Source organism: Lathyrus oleraceus, chromosome 2 (assembly GCF_024323335.1).
Source record: "Lathyrus oleraceus cultivar Zhongwan6 chromosome 2, CAAS_Psat_ZW6_1.0, whole genome shotgun sequence".
NCBI classification, from domain to species: domain Eukaryota; kingdom Viridiplantae; phylum Streptophyta; class Magnoliopsida; order Fabales; family Fabaceae; genus Lathyrus; species Lathyrus oleraceus.
In genome coordinates, this window is record NC_066580.1 from 113,622,224 (window position 1) to 113,643,794 (window position 21,571).

Genomic DNA, 21,571 nt, shown 5'->3' on the forward strand with positions numbered 1-21,571 from the left:
AACTCCCTCAGGAGACTTCTTAAACAACTCCGAACCCAAAAGAACATAACTTAACGCTCGATACCTGGTTTTTCGATCAGAAGACGTCGTTGCATTTCGTAGATATTCCACTATTGGTTTCCTCCAATCTTCATCTGTCAGATTGTCTATTGCCAAGATTTTGAAGTTTGCATCATTAGTATATCCCAGCTTTGTCTTTTCAAAGTCTAAAGGGGTTAATCTGGTTGACACAACTTTTCCTCTGACTTCGATGACTTTTTGCAATTTTTCTTTTGAAATTTTATACCCAGATGCAGTTTGAGCCAAATCATTAGCCACTTGATTTTCCAATCGAGGTATATGTTGAATATTAGCCATCTCGAATCTTTTTAGCAATCGACTGGCTATTATGAAGTACATAATTAAATTCTCCTTAATAGATATGTATTCTTTTGTGATTTGTTTTATGACTAACTCGAAGTCACCCATTATTTCGACTCGAGTTGCCCCCAATTCCAATAATATTTCAAGTCCGGCTATGAGGGCTTCATATTCGGCTTCATTGTTCGAACAGAGACCCTCTACTCTGTACTTGAGTCTTGTTGGAATTTTATTAGGAGAAATAATTAGCACTCATATGCATGTTCCATCCTTGTGACTAGACCCATCGAAATATAACTTCCAAGGTTCTAACTCAAGATAGTCCAGTGCATTCGCATCTATGGAGTGGTCGAATATATATTCTGCTACCACTTGTCCTTTAACAACCTTTAATGGAATGTACGCTAAAGAATATTCGGTTAATGCTAATGCCCACTTCCCAACTCGACTATGCAAAATCGGTTTGGACAACATATGTTTAATAATATCGAAATGAGATGAAACATAAACATCAATAGGTTTTATATAATACTTCAACTTTGTACAAGAGAAATACAAGCATAAACACAATTTTTCAACTATGTTATACCTAGTTTTTGCATCATTTAAGACCCAACTGAGGTAGTAGATGGCTCTTTCGACGCCATTATCATCCTCTTGAGCCAATATGCTCCCTAAAGTCTTGTCAAATGCAAATATGTACAATCTCATACTCTTATTTCTATAAGGTGGCGTCGGGATTGGTGGATGACTCAAGTATTCTTTAATCTTATCGAATGCTTCTTGTTGAGTCTTCCCCCATTCGAACCCTTCCTTGTTTAGTCGAAAAAATGGTGAAAAAGCTTGTGTCTTCCCACTAAGGTTTGAGATGAATCTCCGCAGGAAATTGATCTTGCCCAGTAGTGACTGCAATTCTTTCTTTGTTGATGGCATTTTCGCCTCCATTATAGCCTTGGTCTTATTCTGGTTTATTTCAATTCCCTTTTTGTGGACCACAAAGCCTAAGAAATCCCTAGCCTGCACAAAAAAAAAGCGCATTTGAGAGGATTCATTTTTAGACCATGCTTTCTCATCCTTTCAAAGGATATTTGAAGATGGTCTATATGGCTCTTCCCTGAAACAGACTTAATGACAATATCATCTATGTAGATTTGCATAAAAGTCTCTATAAAATCATGGAAGATTGAATTCATTTTTCATCCTTTGGGGTTGCATATTTAAATCTCTAAAATCTATGCAAACCCTCAACGTACCATTCTTTTTTATAGCAGGCACAATATTAGCTAACCATTCGACATACCTGGCTGTGCGAATGAAGTTACAGCGAATGAGCCTTTCGACCTCTTCTATGATCTTCGAGAGTATTGTTGGTGCAAATTTCCTTGGTTTCTGCTTGATGGGCTTCTTTCCAGGCTTGATTGGCAGCTTCAACTCGACCAGATCTCTACTCAAACCAGGCATCTCGTCATAGTCCCATACGAAACAGTCTTTGAACTCTTTCAATAACTGGACCACTTCGACTTTTAGTTGAGGGTGGATATTGGCGCTAATGTAAGTTGGCCTCTTTATCAATCCATCTCCCAAGTCTATTTCCTCTAGTGGATCCTGAGCCAACATTTTAACATTTATTGCTAGCGGATCCTTCTCAGAACCCAAAGGCTCATCATCATAGATAGCGTCGATCCTCTAGCCTTGCTCTTTGTTTTGAGCCTTGTCAGGTGGCATTGGGTAAAAATCGTTACCAGGACCTATTGGATGAATAAATTCACTGGCTTTGACATCCATGTTTTTTACTTCGGCCTCTAAGGCCAATTGTTGCTTGTTTTCGGCTATGTAAACCGAAATCCTTTTTAATGCTGCGAACTCAGTCATCGACATTGAATTCACTTCCCTAACCTGTGGGTTCAATTCCAGACGCTCCTAAGTATCCAAAGTCGTCTTCGCCTAATACTTCTTTGTCCCAACGAAAGCCATTGTAAGGGTGCAACGACAGGGAACAGTAAGCGTTATCATCAGGAGTGAATGCAAAATCGGCCAAATCACAAGGAGCGATATTGGCCAGATGATTGTCGAACTGGCGTCTGTCGGTATGGTTGATAGGGGTTTTGGAATACCCTTGATCTACCTCTATATTTTCCACGATACCATATAGACGCCATATAATGATCCTCTGATGCATTGAGGATGGGACAACTCCGACTTCATGTATCCACTCCCTTACAAGTAACAAATTATAGTTGGCCTTCATTTCCACAATCATAAACATTATGGATCTTGTGACCGTTTCTACGGTTAACTCGACTTGGATGACACCAAGGATGGATCTCACTTTACCTTCGGAGTTGGTAAGCACCATATTATGAGGTTTAGCATCAGCGTCATGCTTGCCAATTCTCCTCAGCATGTGATGAGGAATCAAATTTACGGTCGCGCTATAGTCCACGAAGATTTAATTAATGGGGAGATCTTCGACCTTTCCAGTAATAAAGAGAGGCTTAATGTGATTCTTCATAGCCTCGTTGGGTCTCTCAAAAAAGGCATTTTCCTCTTCGGCGCAACTATTATTCATCACGTAGTAACATACTGACTTATGAGCAGCCATCTCTCTTTCCGTAATGTTGTCGGTATCTTCGACCTCAGTGATCCGGTCGAACTCCCTGGGCATCACAGACACCGCACCGACTAAGATATTTAGGGAAGCCTCAGATCCTAAGTCGAAATTATCAGCCAACATCGCATCTTCAGCATCCGTTTGATTATATCTTTCTCTGGCCACCTCTGCTGGATCATTAAATTTCCTTTTGTCGAAGCTTGAGTTTTCCCTTTGTCTCGCAGACACATTGGTGCTAGACTCAGCTTTGTCTTTTTCACCAACATCCCTCTGGGCTTTCCTTCTCCTCTTCTCCCTTCTCCATTGAGACCTTGTCATAGGGTTTTTTCCCTTATAATTCTTAGAGACATGGGAGGTTCTCTTGTTGGCCTGAAATTCCCTACGGTAAGCTAATGACAAACCTCTTTCAACCTCGAAGCTCTGCCATTTCCCTTGATCGTGTTTCCAGCCATATATTGGCTTTACCTACCTCCCATTTGAAACTCCCGCACTAGGTTTGAAAGAAATGGGTTTAGTAGCAGCACCTTTTCGCTTTGTTTCACCAAGTGTCACCATCGACTGTCTTGGATCACGGTATCTCCTTGGGTCAAAAGCCCTTATGGGCTGAAAAATTGGTTGACTTTGAAAAGCTTTGTGACCTCCTTGGTAATTCTCCCTCCTTACCCCCTCGATATTTTGGGCCACCTTCTTGTCGAACATAGCACTGCACCGAGGGCACAATATGAATTCCAATTGCTTCTTCTGGAACCTTCGGAGGAAGTTAAACAGTGTTTCGTCCTCTTTAGGGAAGGTGATTTTGTTATATTCTTCCTGTTGACACTCATCGTCAACTTCCATGGAGGTCTCCTAGGATATCTCGACCATGTTAACCTCCATGTTGACATCTTCAGTGATGTCCAACTTTTAGAATAGTAATTGAAGGCCCTCAGTGTCCTTATCTATCTGCACGAAACCATCAATGGTTTCCTTAGTGACTATCATCAGATTGGAAGCGTCTGTGATTCCAGCGTCAGAGACATCATCGTTCTTGTTGGTGGAATCTCCCATAACTTTTTGAATGAAGTCATTAAGAGATTCCTGATTAAGACGTTCAGAAACCTTAGCCATAACAGGTTCATTGACAAAGTCTTCAGTGACTTCAGTCATGTCGAAATCATCAGTGACTTCGACTAGGTTCACTTCCTCTAGCTCCGTATAATGGGCATCAGCCACTTGTAGAGGATCAGAGTCGATCTTCATCTGGCTCTGAGTTTTGTCTCCAAATTTGAGTCTCCCTTCTTGGATGGAATTCTGCATAAGATCCCTGAAAAGAAAACATTGAGATATTTTATGACCCAGAAAACCATGGTATTTATAAAACCCTTTTTTCTTTCTTTGTTCTAAAGGAGGTACTTTAGCACCCGGTGGTACTATCATTTGACCATCCTTAACTAACAAATTGAAAATTTCATCACATTTTGTAACGTCGAAAGTATAAGTTTTCTTGGGAAATTTATCATTCTTTTCTGGTTCGATAGGGTTTTTACCATTCGAAGGGGCCAAAACTTTACACGCATAAGGTGGCCCTTGCTTCAATTCAGCAAGGTCGATCTCATTTTCGTCGAAGTCTGAAAGCACGTTACAAGAACCTTCATCATCATTTCTGAAATCGACATAGGCTACCCTTTTATTTTTATTTGCTCTAGCCTTTTCTTCCTTCAAGCATTCTAACTGTCGAACCCTATAAGCCAGTTAGGCCATATCTCTCAGATACTGAGTATCTAATTTCTTCCTAATCGAATAGTCAAGGCCCCCAGCGGCCATTTCGACTAGTTCATGCTCTGGCACTTGTGTAAAACACCTAGCTTTGAGTAATCAAAACCTATTCAGATAGTCATCAATTGACTCAGTAAACTTTCGTTTGATACTAGCTAATTCCTTCAGACTTATCTTCGTTTGTCCCATGTAAAACTGCTTATGGAACATTCTCTCTAGTTGAATCCAAGTATGGATCGAACTTTGTGGCAAGGTAGTGAACCATGTGAAGGCATTCTTTATGAGAGAACTTGGGAAAAGCTTTATCCTAAGGTTCTCATTGTCTGACATGTCTCCTTCCTCAATTAAATATCTAGCCACGTGTTCGACAGTGGATTCAGTAGTATCCCTAGAAAACTTAGTGAATTTGGGGATTTTTGTTCTAGAGGGTGCTTCTTCCTGTAAGATATACTCTAATAAAGGTGATGTATAATTCAGCCTTCGAAAGCCAAAGTTTACCCCATTTCAAACCATAATCCTCTCGACCATGGCTACTAGATTATTATCTGCTGCTAAATCGTCATGTCGAACTTGCCGTATGATTTTATCGGCGTTTTGGTTTCTATTTACCATTACTACCTTTGGCTCCCTTTCTCTGGGTATTTGTGGTTTGATCCTAGGGGGTCTGACTCCTACTTCCTGATTCACCATCTCTGGTTGCTGTTGATTTTGTGGGATCTGGTTGATAGTAAGGTCTTCATCGAAGGTTGCCCCCTAGTTTTCTCTTATCTAATCCCTATGAGGGTGTCGCTGGGGTTGTCGTATACCCAGGAATTCAAACATTCGCGCCACCAGTATTGTCATCTGTTGATTCAACTTATCCATATTTTGAATCAGAAGATTTAATACGGGGGTCAATGTTTGGATCAACATTTGGACCATCTCATGGTTGCTTTCGTTCATTTGTTGTCTCCACACTACTGCATCATTATTGGTAAGACTAGGTAGTTGTGTCTGGTGTCTCAAACCTGAAGATTGGTTATTTCGAACCATGTTAACCCCAGACCCTTTTACTGGAGAGTCTATGTTAACCACTGGTTCTGAGAAAGTCGAACCAGCATTATGTAAACTTGCCATCACTGAAGTTGGCATTCCATATGGTTGTTCTAGACCAACAAATGGTATCGAGAAACCAGGAGGTACCAAAGGCATGTTTGAAACATTTCCAATTGGGGGGAAGTATGTGGAGGCCCCCTAGGCCCAATGTAAGTTAAAATCGGTTGAGTATGGGAGATTGAATGCGTTGACATCGAACTCGCCATAGATGGAATTGTTTCAGACACGTGCATTGTGGTCGTGTTCGCCCCTATCGAAGGAGAAAAGGGTGTTATGTTGTTGGTTGATGGATTTTGAGAATTTTGGTTATCTGGCGCATTTGAATTCTCCATCCTCGTAGTGGATTCTCTCCTTGGTCATTGTTCGTTGTTTATGGCTACTTTACCACTCCTTAATAACATACAACGAATTATTTTTGAAAAAGGAGAAAAATGAATTAACAACCAGAAATAAAAACAACTCCAATTTTCTAAAAAAACGTTAGCACTGTCCCACTGGGCGTGCTAATTTGTTTACCATGAAAATTGGTAAACAACCGTTGATCTTTCAAATTACTAAATTTGGTTATTCATAGGATCAATCATATTGATCCTAGGACATGTGCTAATTGTTTTAAAGTAAATTCTAGTAAAATTCAGACAATAAAAGACCAATATGAATTAAAGAGAAAAACTGTAAAAGAATTGATGATAACCAAATAGCAAAGGCAAATGTTTGAAATAAAGAAGTATTAAGACTGTTTGAAATAAAGAAGTATTTCTGGAAAAGTAAAAGGTATATTGTATTGCTTTAAAATAACTGACAATGGTGTAAACAAACGTATATTTCTTAATTTACGGTTCCTCTTCACACAGGTACTTGGTAAATTTTACAGACTCTATACACACTTTGACATACACTGATCCTAACACTAAGACCCTCTATTTATACTAAATCGAAATAACTATTTCTAACGACCCTTCAATCACATCGAGACACATGGAGCTCTGCATGGATGCAACTATCCATTATGCTCCACGTGTACCTTCAGCAGTTTCAGCTAAGAGCAAAGTTCCCTCCTTTATTTGAATTTCGAATCTCCAGTTTGAAACTGTCTTCAAAACATTTAAAGAAATAGTTCTAAGTCCTAACTGCACGCTGACCCTTATCACCCAGGGACTTTCGAATGGATCTCCCTAATATCATATTCGGTTGAAACATCTTCACTTGGTCGAAACATCTTCCCATGGGATTTCCCTTTTGGTAATTCTAAAGTGGAGGTTGAAATTATGAGCTAACACAAATGCACCGAGTAAAATCCAGATTTTCGGTTGGAGATTATTGTTGAATAATCTAGAGTAGCGTTGGCTAGAAGAGGAATCATCTCCAAAACGCATTATATGGTATGTTCTTTTTGTTTGGTCGAAGACAAATCCATTGCTAATCTTTTTGTTGAATTTAGGAAGGTGTCGTTAGTATGGGAAAAGATATTTGTATGGTTGGATATATCTTTTCAAAATCAGTTGGATATTTCAAACACAAACTTTAGTTGATTCTTGTCTTCATAAAAGGTAGGATGAACAAACAACTTTGATTTCTCGTTTGGTTGGCGGTTTGTTAGTCAATTTGGATTAGCATAAATGAAATGATTTTCAAGGACACTTCTTTTCTGGTAAAGGATTTGGTGAATAGTACCAAAATGTTGTCTTTGGATTGATCTGTAGCTAGAAGCAAAGTATCGGTTGATTGTTGTTGGGCCAATTAGTGCACCAATCCGTTGTTTTGCCTTGCAAATCAGATTAGATTATTGGTTTAGTTTAAGGATTGAGTATCCCTAATACACTTTCTCATTAATATAAGTTTTGCTTATAAAAAAAAAATAGTTAGTCTTTTTTTTACATTGTGATATTATTATTACTTTTAATTCGTCAAATCATTTACTATAAACCATCAATATATCAAATATATATATATCAAAGATTAAATGAACTTTCCAACACACCCTAATTCTCTCTTTAAAAAAGGTAAGTCAAAATTTGTGCCCTTCTCGTTTGTCCTTGCCTGCCCTTATCCCAAACTAACATTACCATAATACTATTATTAATAGTATTTAATATGATCCATCTTCCTTATTCTATATATCATCCCATCATTCACCAACAATCACAATTCACTTTGTACTATCAATTTCCTCTTTCTTCTCTCTTTTTTTCTTCTTCCAAAATATTCTCCTCGCATCGAAGGCCAAAATTAAAAACGAAACAAAACAAAACAATGACAACTTCTGTATCCCAAGAAAACGTTGTTACATTGGTTTCTCGTACTGGCAGGGAGTTGCAGCGCTACCGTAAAGGTCGTCGTCAAGTTGTCGGGTTTGTCTCTTCACTCCAACATATATATATATATATATATATATATATATATATATATATATATATATATATATATATATATATATATATATATATATATATATATATATATTCATTCTTTTTTGTTTTTTTTCTACTAAAATGCCACTGTTGGTGTAGATGCATACCATACAGATACATAAGTGTTGACCAAGCTTCTTTAGAGGAAAATGAAGAATTAGAAGTTTTGGTTATTACTTCTAAGAAAGGAAAAAGGATGTTATTTCCTAAGGTAAGCATGTGCGTATATTTGTCAATAAAGCTAGCTAGTCTTCAACAAACAATTGCATGTTATTTTGATTTGCAAATATTGTTAAAAACAATAGGGAGGATGGGAAATTGACGAATCAAAAAAAGAGGCAGCTTTGCGAGAAACCATGGAGGAAGCCGGAGTAAGAGGCACTGTAGAGGTGAAGTAGAATAAATAAATAAAACTAATCGTTGAAGTTGAAGTTTTCTTTTTGTTGATATATTGATGGGGTTGGTGCAGGGTAAACTAGGTAAGTGGAGGTTCAAGAGTAAAAACCATGGTTCTTCATATGAAGGCTACATGTTTCCTCTACTTGTTCAAGAACAATTAGAGATTTGGCCAGAGCAAAACTTTCGTCAAAGAAAATGGGTACGTTACGTAGAACAAATGCTTAAATATTTAATTATTTTTGGAAGAAACCGGCATGCGTGCATGGAACACATATGGTTTGAACTTGTCCTTTTTCCAAATGATGATGGTTAATGATAGAGCAGTGTTTGAATTTTCTAAGTATGTTTTTTGATATAGGTGAACGTTTCGGAAGCAAGGGAAGTTTGTCAACAGTGGTGGATGAAAGAAGCATTAGAGAGACTAGTAAATCGTCTCAAGGGTCAGAAACTTGAGCAGCATGTAAAACAATTAGTAGTAGTAGGTTCTGTTCACTGCACAGGAGACGCCAATTCTGACTTGTAAACATGGTAGTTTCCTGGACATTGATGCATAGATAGAGCTCACCGCAAAATCATATATAGTATATGGAATTTGTACAAATATTACTTGTTAGTATTATAATATATATAATAAAAAATTGTGGTAGATCGCATAGAAGAAGTAAACAATTCAACCACCCATTTTCTTAGTTATAATATATACTTGAAAATTTTCCAACTTTTTTTATTAATATAATTTATGATATTCTTAATTACGGTTATCATCTTATAATTCAAAGAATAAAGTTTAAGATAATCCGAATCAATCTTGATTGAATGAGAATCAGTCTTTTTGATTGATCGTTTATTTCGTTCTTCACTCTTCATTCGAGTGATTCAACCACTCTTAAATGGTAAGATGACTCCGCCGCACAATGATTTGAGAAGAAAAGAAATTCGTGAAAGTGAATTGAGAAAGAAAGAGAAATGAGAGTTTTGGGATAAAGGGAAAGAAGATGGATCCAATTCTACAGAGTTTCTCTCTGTCATTATTCTTACTATACCTTCCTATTTATATATGAGATTACTTGCACACCAAGTAATCTCTAATTAATTCAACTAACAAATACTATGTTTTGACTTTGTCGAGGTTAACTCCTTCGACAACTATCTACTTCGACTATGTCGAATGCTTAACACAAAAAATTACATATTTATTACATCACCTAATTCATTATGTCTAAGCTATATGCATTCATCATAGTTCTTAATCTCTTGAAGAATTCGACCTACACAACTTTCGTCAAGATGTTTACGATCTAATTCTCATTTCTGCACTGTTCCATGCAAACATATGAGTCATTTTCTAGTTTCTTGGATAAAAGAGTTCTAATAGCGTATACAAAAACTTCTAATAAAAAAGAATATAGACATTATAAGCCTCATTTCTAATTTTTTTTCAAAGCCCATCTATGTGTAAACCTTAAATTATCAAAGAAGATTATATGTACCCATATTTGTAAGCCAATAAACACCCTAGTAGTGAAGTATATTGCAACTCATTTCAAGCTTGAAGTGTCGCCCATCAAAATATATTCCCCCTATTCTATTTTTAATTCATTTCCACTAAACAATAAAATCTTCATCTTTTATTCAATACACAAATTTTTTATTTTAAGATAATGAAGAAAAATATTTGTTGCACTTCATCTCCTTCTCCTCAAATGTTTACCTTTCCAGAATGCTTCTGCAACTACACACAAATCCTTTTTTTAATGAGGGTAAAATATTTTTTGTTTATTTAAAAATTAAAAATGTGATCCAACCTCTCTTATTGCATAAACACTGGTGTTCTAGTTTTTATCGATTTCATGTTGGTTTTCTGGTTTGCATACCAGTTTTGAGTTTGAGCGGTTTTGTTGCATCTTTAGACCAGATGGAGGCTTGGCTTCCTGTTCAATCGACCGGTTTAATCCAATTTTAATTACATTGCATTTTAGTGTCTCGTACTTTATTTTCTAATAAAAAATAAAATTCAAATCACTTGCCTAATCATTACGATGAAGGCTTGTGATTGACTAGCAAAACAAAACACACATAAATTTGTTTGTGTCTATTAACACATACTTTTTATTTTTAATTCAAAAGTAAATAGAACTAATTTAGATGGGCATGAAGGTAGGAGCCAATGGAGTTATATGCAAATTACCATTTTCCTTCCAAGTTTTCTAATCTGGATTTTCTTGGATTTTAAAATATGGATATGGAGTGAAGGTTGGGCTCGCTAGTACCCACACCAAATTTATCTTTGAATCCGCTCTATCAATAATTTGTAATATTTCATTTTGATAATGTATAATAATAAGTGTTTGGTCAATACATCGATATTATGGTTAATATTTGAAATGTATATTAAAAAAAATTCACGATTGTTTTAATTTATCATTTTTAATGTTTGTTAGAGTTGAGGACAAATTACTGTTGATTATTTCAATTTAAAAAATTAATTTCGATGTGATGATGGGACAAAACCGGATTACCCGAATCTAATTGGAATAAATTTTGAATTTATTTATTTATCACCATTTGAGTTTGGGGCGGAGAAGAAGTATATAATTGGGATTTGAGTTTGAAGATGGGAAAGACAAATATGTTGGTGATTTTAGTATCACCCATGATTTTAGTAGTAATGAGATTTACTCTAGGCCGATGCAATCATGCGTTAAAGCTTGGAAACGAGTTAGGAGTAGTGCGGAGTGCACGCTCGTAGAGCCAACGTGTAATTGACTGCAAGTAATTGAAAACTGGGTTCCAAGGGGCGAAGCCGTTATTACCGTTTTCTTGAAAAGGTATGACTTTTGAACGTTTGAACCTTCCCAACCGTTATTACCGTTTTCTTGAAAAGGTATGACTTTTGAACGTTTGAACCTTCCCAACCGTTATTACCGTTTTTCTTGAAAAGGTATGACTTTTCGTTTTCAGTTTTCGTTCTCCTATAAAAGGGGGAAATCTGGCCTCGGTTTAGGGTTACACACAAAAACGATTCTACGTTCCAGAATCTTTCTTTTGCCAGAAACATTCTTTCTTCAAGAATTATCCCCACAAAGATTTCGTGAACCCAGGCATAAATAGGGTCGAAATACTTTGTTCGGAAAGTGAACGAACACGATTCTTCGAAGATTATCCAGGATTATCAATTAATTATCTAACAAACGAACAAAGTATTCATCTGATAATCATGGCTGGAGGAAACACCGTCAAGGAGATGACCAGAAATTTCGGAAAATTGGACAAGTTTCAAGGACAAGATTTCAGGCGTTGGCAGAAGAAGATGCATTTCATGTTGACAACGTTGAAGGTGGTGCATGTCCTATCTACACCGATTCCAGAAATTCGGGAAGATGACACAGTTGAAAATCTGAGACGCAGATCAAAGTGGGAGAACGACGACTACATATGCAGAGGGCACATTCTTAACGGTATGTCTGATCCCTTATTTGATATTTACCAAAACATAGAATCTGCAAAGGAATTGTGGGATTGTCTCGAATCCAAGTACATGGCAGAGGACTCATCCAGTAAAAAGTTTCTGGTGACTGATTTCAACAACTACAAAATGGTTGAATCAAGGTCTGTCATGGAACAATTCAATGAACTCCTCCGAATCCTTGGACAGTTCACACTACACGGATTAAATATGGATGAAACAATATCTGTCTCAAGCATCATAGACAAGTTGCCTCCTTCGTGGAAAGATTTCAAACACAATCTGAAACATGGAAAAGACGAACTGTCTTTGATCCAACTTGGAAGTCACTTGCGCATAGAAGAATCTCTAAGAGCGCAGGAGGATAACAAAGGAAAAGGCAAAGAAATTGCTGGACCCTCGGTTAATATGATCGAAGAGGGTGGTAGGAACGGTAACAACAAAACCAAAGGAAAGAAGCGTGCTTTCAAGGACAATAAGGGCAGTTTCGGTGCTAACAAGAAACCGAAATTAGAATGCTGGAAGTGTGGTAAAACAGGCCACTTCAAGAGGGATTGTCGCTTCGTTAAAAAGCACGATAACGCGAATGCAAGTGGTTCAGGAAAGGGGTCTAAGGACCAATCCGAAAACCAAGGTCAGAAATCAATTCGTGATTTGAATAGTTTAATTAAACATTCTGTTTCACTAAATTCTGAAGCATTTTATGTGCAGGATGATGCTACCGCATGGTGGATTGATTCTGGCGCCACTACACATGTTTGCAAGGATCGTTTCTGGTTCAAGACTTTTGTTCCAGTGGAAGATGGTTCTGTCCTCTACATGGGAGATGATCACTTCGCTCCCGTTGAAGGCAAAGGAAACGTGGTGTTAGAATTCAGTTCCGGAAAAACTATTACATTGTTTAATGTTTTGTATGTTCCTAAATTACGAAAGAATTTAATTTCTGGCCCTGTATTAAATAAGCTTGGATACAAGCAAGTGTGTGAATCAGATAAATATGTATTATCAAAGTCTGGTGTGTTTGTAGGATTTGGATATTATAATAATGGTATGTTTATGATGAATTTGAATGGAGTTCCTAATGATTCTGGTTCTGTATTTATGTCCTCTTCGAATATTATCAATTCTTCGTTATGGCATGCTCGCCTAGGACATGTACATTATAAAAGAATGCATGAAATGTCTAAAGATAAATTAATTCCTAATCTTGATAAAAATGTAGAAAAGTGTAAAACTTGCATGTTAACTAAGATAACTAGGCAACCATTTAAAAGTATAACAAGGAAATCTGTCATTCTTGAGTTGATACATAGTGATTTATGTGATTTGCATGCTACTCCATCATTAGGGCATAAAAAATATTTTGTCACTTTCATAGATGACACATCTAGATTCTGCTATGTCTATTTGTTGCACGCTAAGGACGAAGCCTTAGATAAATTCAAAATTTATAAAACTGAAGTTGAAGTGCAACAAAATGTGTTGATTAAAACATTACGCACAGATAGAGGTGGTGAATATTATGATCCTGTGTTTTTCCAATCCGTAGGAATCATTCATGAGACTACGGCTCCTTACACACCTCAGCAAAATGGTGTGGCTGAAAGGAAAAATATAGTGCTAAAAGAAATGGTGAATGCCATGTTATCTTACTCTGGTCTGAGTGAAGGATTTTGGGGAGAAGCCATGTTAACGGCATGCTATTTGTTAAATAGAGTTCCCAATAAAAGGAACAAAACTACCCCATATGAACTTTGGTATAAGAAACGACCCAACCTGACATTTCTACGTGTTTGGGGTTGTAGGGCCGTGGTTAGACTCCCGGACCCAAAAAGGAAAACTTTGGGTGAAAAGGGTGTAGCTTGCATCTTTGTTGGATATGCCGAGCACTCCAAGGCCTATAGGTTCTATGTTATAGAGCCTAATGACTCGATCTCTATTAACACAATTATAGAATCGAGAGATGCCATATTTGATGAGAACTGTTTCTCCTCTGTACCTAGACCAAAGGACTCTATACCTATTTCAGATGAATCTCTAAGAGATGATCATTCAAATGATGTGCCAAGTCAAGCACTTGAACCCCGTAGGAGCAAAAGAGCTAGAAAAACTAAATCTTATGGATCTGATTTCCAACTATATTTAGTTGAGGGATCAAAGGATCAGATTGACACTCAATATTATTATTGCTATAGTATTGAAGAGGATCCAAGAACGTATGATGAAGCTATCAAGTCTCGAGATTCTGCTTTTTGGAAAGAAGCAATTGATGAAGAGATTGGCTCTATCATGGAAAATAATACTTGGATACTATCTGATTTACCACCAGGTTGCAAATGGATCTTCAAAAAGAAGATGAAAGTCGATGGTACAATTGACAAGTTTAAAGCTAGACTAGTTATCCAAGGCTTCAGACAAAAGGAAGGGATTGATTATTTCGATACCTATGCTCCTGTTGCCCGTATCACTACTATTAGATTGTTGATTGCCTTGGCGGCTATTCATAATCTAGTGATTCACCAAATGGATGTCAAAACAGCATTTCTGAATGGTCATTTGGAAGAAGAAGTGTATATGAAGCAACCTGAAGGTTTTGTAATGCCTGGTAATGAACATAAAGTGTGTAAACTAATTAAGTCATTATATGGGCTAAAACAAGCTCCGAAGCAGTGGCATCAAAAGTTTGATGAGGTTGTTTTGTCCAATGGTTTCATTCTAAACCAAGCTGACAAATGTGTATATAGCAAATTTGATACATCCGGTAAAGGAGTTTTCATTTGCTTATATGTTGATGACATGTTGATCTTTGGCACCGACCAAAATCAAATTGATATAACAAAGAATTTCTTGTCATCAAAGTTCTCCATGAAAGATATGGGAGAAGCGGACGTTATTCTAGGAATTAAGATTAAACGGGAAAATAAAGGGATTGTAATTACGCAATCTCATTACATTGAGAAAATGCTCAAGAAGTTCAATTGTGAAAGTTGTTCTCCAGTAAGTACTCCAATGGATCCGGGAGAAAAACTTATGCCAAATACAGGTAAACCTGTAGATCAACTCGAATATTCAAGAGCTATAGGCTCTTTGATGTATGCTATGATTAGCACTCGACCGGATATTGCTTATGCGGTTGGAAAGTTGAGCAGATTTACGAGTAATCCTAGCCGGCATCATTGGCATGCGATAACTAGGGTATTCAAGTACTTGAAGGGTACAATGAATTATGGATTGTCATATATGGGATTTCCTTCGGTGTTAGAGGGTTATTCGGATGCTAGTTGGATAAATAATGCTGAAGATTCATCCTCTACAAGTGGATGGGTGTTCTTGCTTGGGGGAGGTGCTATCTCATGGGCTTCCAAGAAGCAAACATGTATAACTAGTTCCACAATGGAATCTGAGTTTGTCGCATTAGCTGCTGCTGGTAAAGAAGCAGAATGGCTAAGGAACTTGGTATACGAGATTCCGATATGGCCTAAACCGATATCACCAATTTTTATCCGTTGTGATAGTACTGCCACATTGGCTAAAGCTTATAGTCAAATATACAATGGAAAGTCTAGACATTTGGGTGTCAGACATAGTATGATTAGAGAATTAATCATGAATGGGGTGATATATATAGAGTTTGTTCGGTCGCAACAAAACTTAGCTGACCACTTGACGAAGGGGTTAGCTAGAGACTTAGTAAAGAAGTCGGTAATTGGGATGGGATTAAAGTCCATTTAAATCTATTAGCTTTGATATACCCAATTCCCTTCTAATATGACGTTAGAAGCAGAATTCAATGTGGAAAGATCATAGTTAAAGATTGGAGCAATTATATTTATCTTCCCAGGGTATGTGCTCAGACCTGCAAGTGATGGTTAGGTTGAAGTATATCTTCTTAATGGTTCTTTTGAAAAATTGTAAATGCAGGTACAAGATTAAAAGAATCACCTATGTAAGCATGAAATTTTGCCGCTTCAAGAAGTTTGGACTTGGCTTCCTATATGCTTATTAATGGATAAGGACACATGGCTTGTAAAGTGTCAAGTATGAATAGTAGAGTATTGTAAGAAACATATGTGTACTATATCTTCTGACATTCAAATGGATTGACGGGTTCAATCGCTATGACACCCAGATTTTCGAGTGTTTGAAATGTGTATTTGTACTAAAATGAAAATTCAATCGCAAGACATTTTCGTTTATGCATCTGTTTGATTGTAATATACCCTTATATATTTTATTGTATATATTAAGTAAATCAAGGATTACACTAAAATGGGGGGGATTTGTTGGTGATTTTAGTATCACCCATGATTTTAGTAGTAATGAGATTTACTCTAGGCCGATGCAATCATGCGTTAAAGCTTGGAAACGAGTTAGGAGTAGTGCGGAGTGCACGCTCGTAGAGCCAACGTGTAATTGACTGCAAGTAATTGAAAACTGGGTTCCAAGGGGCGAAGCCGTTATTACCGTTTTCTTGAAAAGGTATGACTTTTGAACGTTTGAACCTTCCCAACCGTTATTACCGTTTTCTTGAAAAGGTATGACTTTTGAACGTTTGAACCTTCCCAACCGTTATTACCGTTTTTCTTGAAAAGGTATGACTTTTCGTTTTCAGTTTTCGTTCTCCTATAAAATGGGGAAATCTGGCCTCGGTTTAGGGTTACACACAAAAACGATTCTACGTTCCAGAATCTTTCTTTTGCCAGAAACATTCTTTCTTCAAGAATTATCCCCACAAAGATTTCGTGAACCCAGGCATAAATAGGGTCGAAATACTTTGTTCGGAAAGTGAACGAACACGATTCTTCGAAGATTATCCAGGATTATCAATTAATTATCTAACAAAATATAGTCTCCACCTCACACCTTTGTCATACCTACTTAGCTTTCTTGATACAGGTCCTTATTATTGGTCCTTCTAGGTTTTAAATTTCCTAATTAATATCCTTGATAATTATATCCTTATTTAAAAAGATATTTCCTCCTATCACTATTTTAAACAAAACAATGATATTAAATTTTAATCACTGTTATAAGCAAAAACCATTAACTCTTAATCTAATTAATGTTTGTATTACTATTTTATCTTTAATTAACTCAAAAACATTTAATAAAATTAGTTGATATAACTAAAATATTATCTTTGTTACATATACTTATAGATTACATATTGAAGTTCGCCCATTTATGCATTTACGCCTTGAAAATCATCGAGCCAACGAATTTAAGCATTGTCGTTTTTGTTTTTGTTTTTTTAAGAATATTGTCCTTTTGTTGACTCCCGGTCCTTGGTACATTTAATCATTTTTTTTATATAATTTCTTAGTTTGTGTCCTAATAGTAAAAGATGAGAACATTTTTTTATATATCTTGCATAACACTTGATGCCTATTTCTTGCGATTTACTTAGCTGATGCAAACCAAGTGTCCTGGGCAGCTAGCTAGCTTACTGACATTTATGAATGAAACTTTCTATGTGTGCTAAAGCAAGAATTAATGAGATTGAAGACCGTATAGGTTTAGTGCGATGCCACAGTTGTTCTTTAGTGTCTTCAATCGAAAAAGTGCAAAACTTCTTTCCTTTTCCAGCGTCACCTTTACTTCGCTATTAATCCATACAGATCAATCATAGATAAATATACTATGTATTAATTAAAAAATCACTTGTGCACAATTAAGTATGGAGAAAAGAAGAAAAAATAATTATATAATCTTTTATGTAATTACATTATTTGTATTTTTTAATGTGTCCAAATAAATTTTAATTGATATTATGATAACCTACGTATTTCTCCATATAAGAAACTCTTATGGACTAGCTTAAAATCCATTCATATATAATCAATCTAAGGTGCTAATTGTTACAATGTTCCTATTGTTGAAGAGTTAGAGGAAGTTAGGAGTAATGATGGAGCTAATGCTCTCTTAAATTAAAGAAAGAGAGAAATTATTTTTCTAACTTAAAACCTTTTATATATATATATATATATATATATATATATATATATATATATATACATATATTACTATACACTGTCAGTGTAAAAAGTTTTACACCGTCGGTTCATCACCATCACCCGTTTGTATTACTTTATAGATTTTTAAAATAAAAGTCAAACTTCTTTTAATATCCAATGTCTATAATTAACTGATGGTGTAAAACCCTTTTACACTGACAGTATATTTCAAATAATCTCATATATATATATATATATATATATATATATATATATATATATATATATATATATATATATATATATATATATATATATATTATATATATATATATATATATATATATATATATATATATATATATATATATATATATATATATATATATATACACACACACACACACGCTTGTCTTCTTATAGTTCAACATTCTAGTCATTCATAAAAAATATGAAATTTAACATTGTGTGAGATTTTTTAGGATTGATTTGATATTAGTTATAGTAGTAATATTGGTATTTCTTTTAAGGATTTGGGTGCAAATCCTATTGCTTGTATGTATCTGGTTTATCCTCTTGTTTCATTTTTTTTCTCTTTTTCATCATCTGTATTGAGTTGAGCACCTCTGGGGCTCCTTTCAATATAGTTTATTTTGTTTAAAAAAAGGTTTAATTAGAATTTTGATTCACAGATATAATATTATATATGTTAGAGTCATTATTTAATTAGTCAAAATTAAGGTGGTCTAATTGATATTAAGTCTATGGTTAAAGGCATAGGTGTCTTGAAAGGTTCTTGTGTGAATATCATAAGTCAATATCTTAATTTGATGAAGGATCAAATTAAAATATTGAAAACTAAGTAGTAATCCTAAGGGGGTTATTTATATGGGTTATGGTTCTCATTTATAGACGAACGACCAATACAGTTTATCAAGTATTCTTTCTTCATCGCCATCAAAAGAGAATCAAAAAACCTTAAGGCACTTTATAAATTGGAAGATCACATACACACAAGTCTTCTACGGTTCTAATGAAAAACTCATATACGCTTCCGCTTTCATTATCGTATTGTATTCGGGTATGGGTTATAAGGATATGAGTTTATAGAATATGAACTCAAATGGATTCTATCATGATTTTGTTATTGATCTTTGTATGGGTAGAGATACATTCAGTAATGAACAAATATAACAAGTAATATCAGAGTCACTCATACCTGGTTCAATTTGCTTTTTGGGATTTTTGAAATAAGGGTTATAAAATTGGGATTTACCTTGATCTTCTAATTTGTAAAAGAAACTAATGCTTATATGTTGTAGTTCATGTTTACGATCTTCTTTGATGATTTCTTCATGAAATTTGTGTTGGGTGTTGAATTAAAATCAGCAATTTCTGATTTCTTTTCGGATCTATCGGTGTTTTTTTTGTGAAAATCGTAGTTTGGGAGCGGATGGTGGACGTTAGCGATTTTTTACCGTCACACTTCGAGGCCCAATGACGAACGCGGTTTTTTCCGAAAACTGTCAACGATGGATGGTAGATACCCCTTTTGGATGATGACTTTCACCGTCAGATGATGGACAATCCCTACTAGTCCTTAGCGGGTGACGATCGTCATACTTGTTACGCTCAGACCGTTACCCATATTGTGTCAATGTCGTTTTTTTGGGTTTTTTTTTCTTTTTTTGGGCTTTTGAGTTTCTTTTATCAAATTCAGAAATGTACTTTTTGTTGTCCTTCACATAACAAATCATACACGAATTGAAACACGGGCATGTCATACTGGTTTGCATGGTTTGTGCCCCTTAGTTGTTTCATCCATTAATTTTGGTACAATTTTGTTCAAGTTTTGGCTACGATTTGTAATTCTATACAAAGTTTAACATTTCGAGTGAGTAAATTAAAATAAAATGTCACCAAAGTGACCTCTTTTTAGAAGATTGCTTATAAGAAATGTTAAATATTTTTTCTTTTGTGTGCGTTTATCCATGCGAGTATCAATTAACCAAAAGGATAGTTAATGTTTGGCTAGATTTCATACACACCTATGGTGATAAACATGTGATAATTATAAGGTTTCACATGTGAATTATAAATCAATCGAAAGAGGGGTTTATTATTTGACATGTTTAATTATGAATGTTTTACCATTACAACAAGAGTACCACTAGCAGTTAATATGAGTGTCCAAAGACTCGATATTGATGGTGCACAGGTATATTGAGATGGATTATGCCATTATTTGAACATATTGATGATTCAGATTTTTCTTTTATGTGAGTATATTTATAGTATTTATTTTGTTCTATTTTAGCTACAACTGTTTTTATATCTGTTAATTTAAACTCGGTTTCGGTCATTATTTGGGTAGATTTTAAGGACTAGAAGGAGAACATGGAAATTATTCTTGGTTACATAGATATTGAACTTGCATTAAGGATGGAGCGACAATATTCTCTTATGGAACCAAATACCTTTGAACAAATTAGAGATTATGAGAAATGGGATCGCTCCAACCGCATGAGCCTCAAGATCATTAAGCATGACATTCCTGAGATCTTTCAGGGTACTATCTCAGAAGAGATAACAACTGCCAATAATTTCTTTGCCGAGATTGAAAAGCGCTTTACAAAAAGCGATAAGGTGAAAACAAGTACTCTTCATCAGAACTTGATTTCCATGAAGTATAAAGGCAAAGGAAATATAAGGAAATACATTATGGGCATGTCTAACATTGTTTCAAAATTTAAAACACTAAAGTTTGAGCTGTCAGAAGACTTACTCATTCATTTAGTATTACTTTATCTTCCTTCATATTTCGGTCAGTTTAAGATACCTTATAACCATCAAAAGAAGAAAATGGTCTCTTAAGGAGCTCATTTCATTTTGTGTACAAGAAGAGGAAACGTTGAAGCAAGATAAGACAGTAAGTGCTCATTTGATTGGCACCTCTAAAGACAAGGAAAAAAGAAAGAAAACTAACGAGACCAAATATCAAGTTGCAAATGTTCCAGCATAAGAGAAACAAAAATAGGTTGATAATTGTTTCTTTTGCAAAATGTCTGGACATATGAAGAAGAAATGTCTTAAATATCACGTTTTTCATGTAAGGAAAGGTACATTTTATACTTTGGTATGTTCTGAGCTCAATATAGCTTCAGTGCCTAGAAACACTTGATGGTTAGACTTTGGTATGACTACAAACATCATCATTTCAATGCAGGGTTACCTGACTACCAGAAGACGAATGATGTTGGAAGATAAATTTATGTTGGAGATGGAAAGTCGGTGGAGGTGGAAGATATAGGGAATTTTAGATTATTATTGTGTATTAGATTTATTTGAATTTGAAAGACACTTTTGTGGTACCCCATTTAGATGGAATTTAATTCCACTTTCTTATTTGGACTAATCAAGTTATTTATGTTCATTTGGAAACAATATGTTCAAGTTGTCTTTTAATTAAGATATTGTTGGAATTGGTTCACTTATGGATCATGATAATTTATATTTGCAT

General features: G+C 35.4%; 2 protein-coding genes across 2 annotated transcripts; both read left to right on the plus strand.

Annotated features, from left to right (window-relative positions):
* Positions 1–7,934: 7,934 nt before the first annotated feature.
* LOC127121208 (nudix hydrolase 18, mitochondrial) lies at positions 7,935–9,287 on the plus strand. Its single transcript, XM_051051780.1, has 5 exons — positions 7,935–8,172; positions 8,332–8,443; positions 8,538–8,621; positions 8,702–8,830; positions 8,990–9,287. Exons 1-5 carry the CDS (start codon positions 8,075–8,077, stop codon positions 9,152–9,154), a joined length of 588 nt encoding a protein of 195 aa, XP_050907737.1. The 5' UTR covers positions 7,935–8,074; the 3' UTR covers positions 9,155–9,287.
* Positions 9,288–20,448: 11,161 nt separating this feature from the next.
* Positions 20,449–20,925, plus strand: LOC127122150 (uncharacterized). Its single transcript, XM_051052536.1, has one exon. The coding sequence runs from the start codon at positions 20,449–20,451 to the stop codon at positions 20,923–20,925; it is 477 nt and encodes a 158-aa protein (XP_050908493.1).
* Positions 20,926–21,571: the final 646 nt, after the last annotated feature.

Excerpts from the sequence above, each read along its gene's own strand:
- LOC127121208 (XM_051051780.1), top strand. The coding sequence starts at position 8,075 with ATGACAACTTCTGTATCCCAAGAAAACGTTGTTACATTGGTTTCTCGT. Across the intron at positions 8,173-8,331 it reads GGTCGTCGTCAAGTTGTCGG|ATGCATACCATACAGATACA; the intron begins GTTTGTCTCTTC and ends CTGTTGGTGTAG. Across the intron at positions 8,444-8,537 it reads AAAGGATGTTATTTCCTAAG|GGAGGATGGGAAATTGACGA; the intron begins GTAAGCATGTGC and ends TAAAAACAATAG.
- LOC127122150 (XM_051052536.1), top strand. The coding sequence starts at position 20,449 with ATGGAAATTATTCTTGGTTACATAGATATTGAACTTGCATTAAGGATG.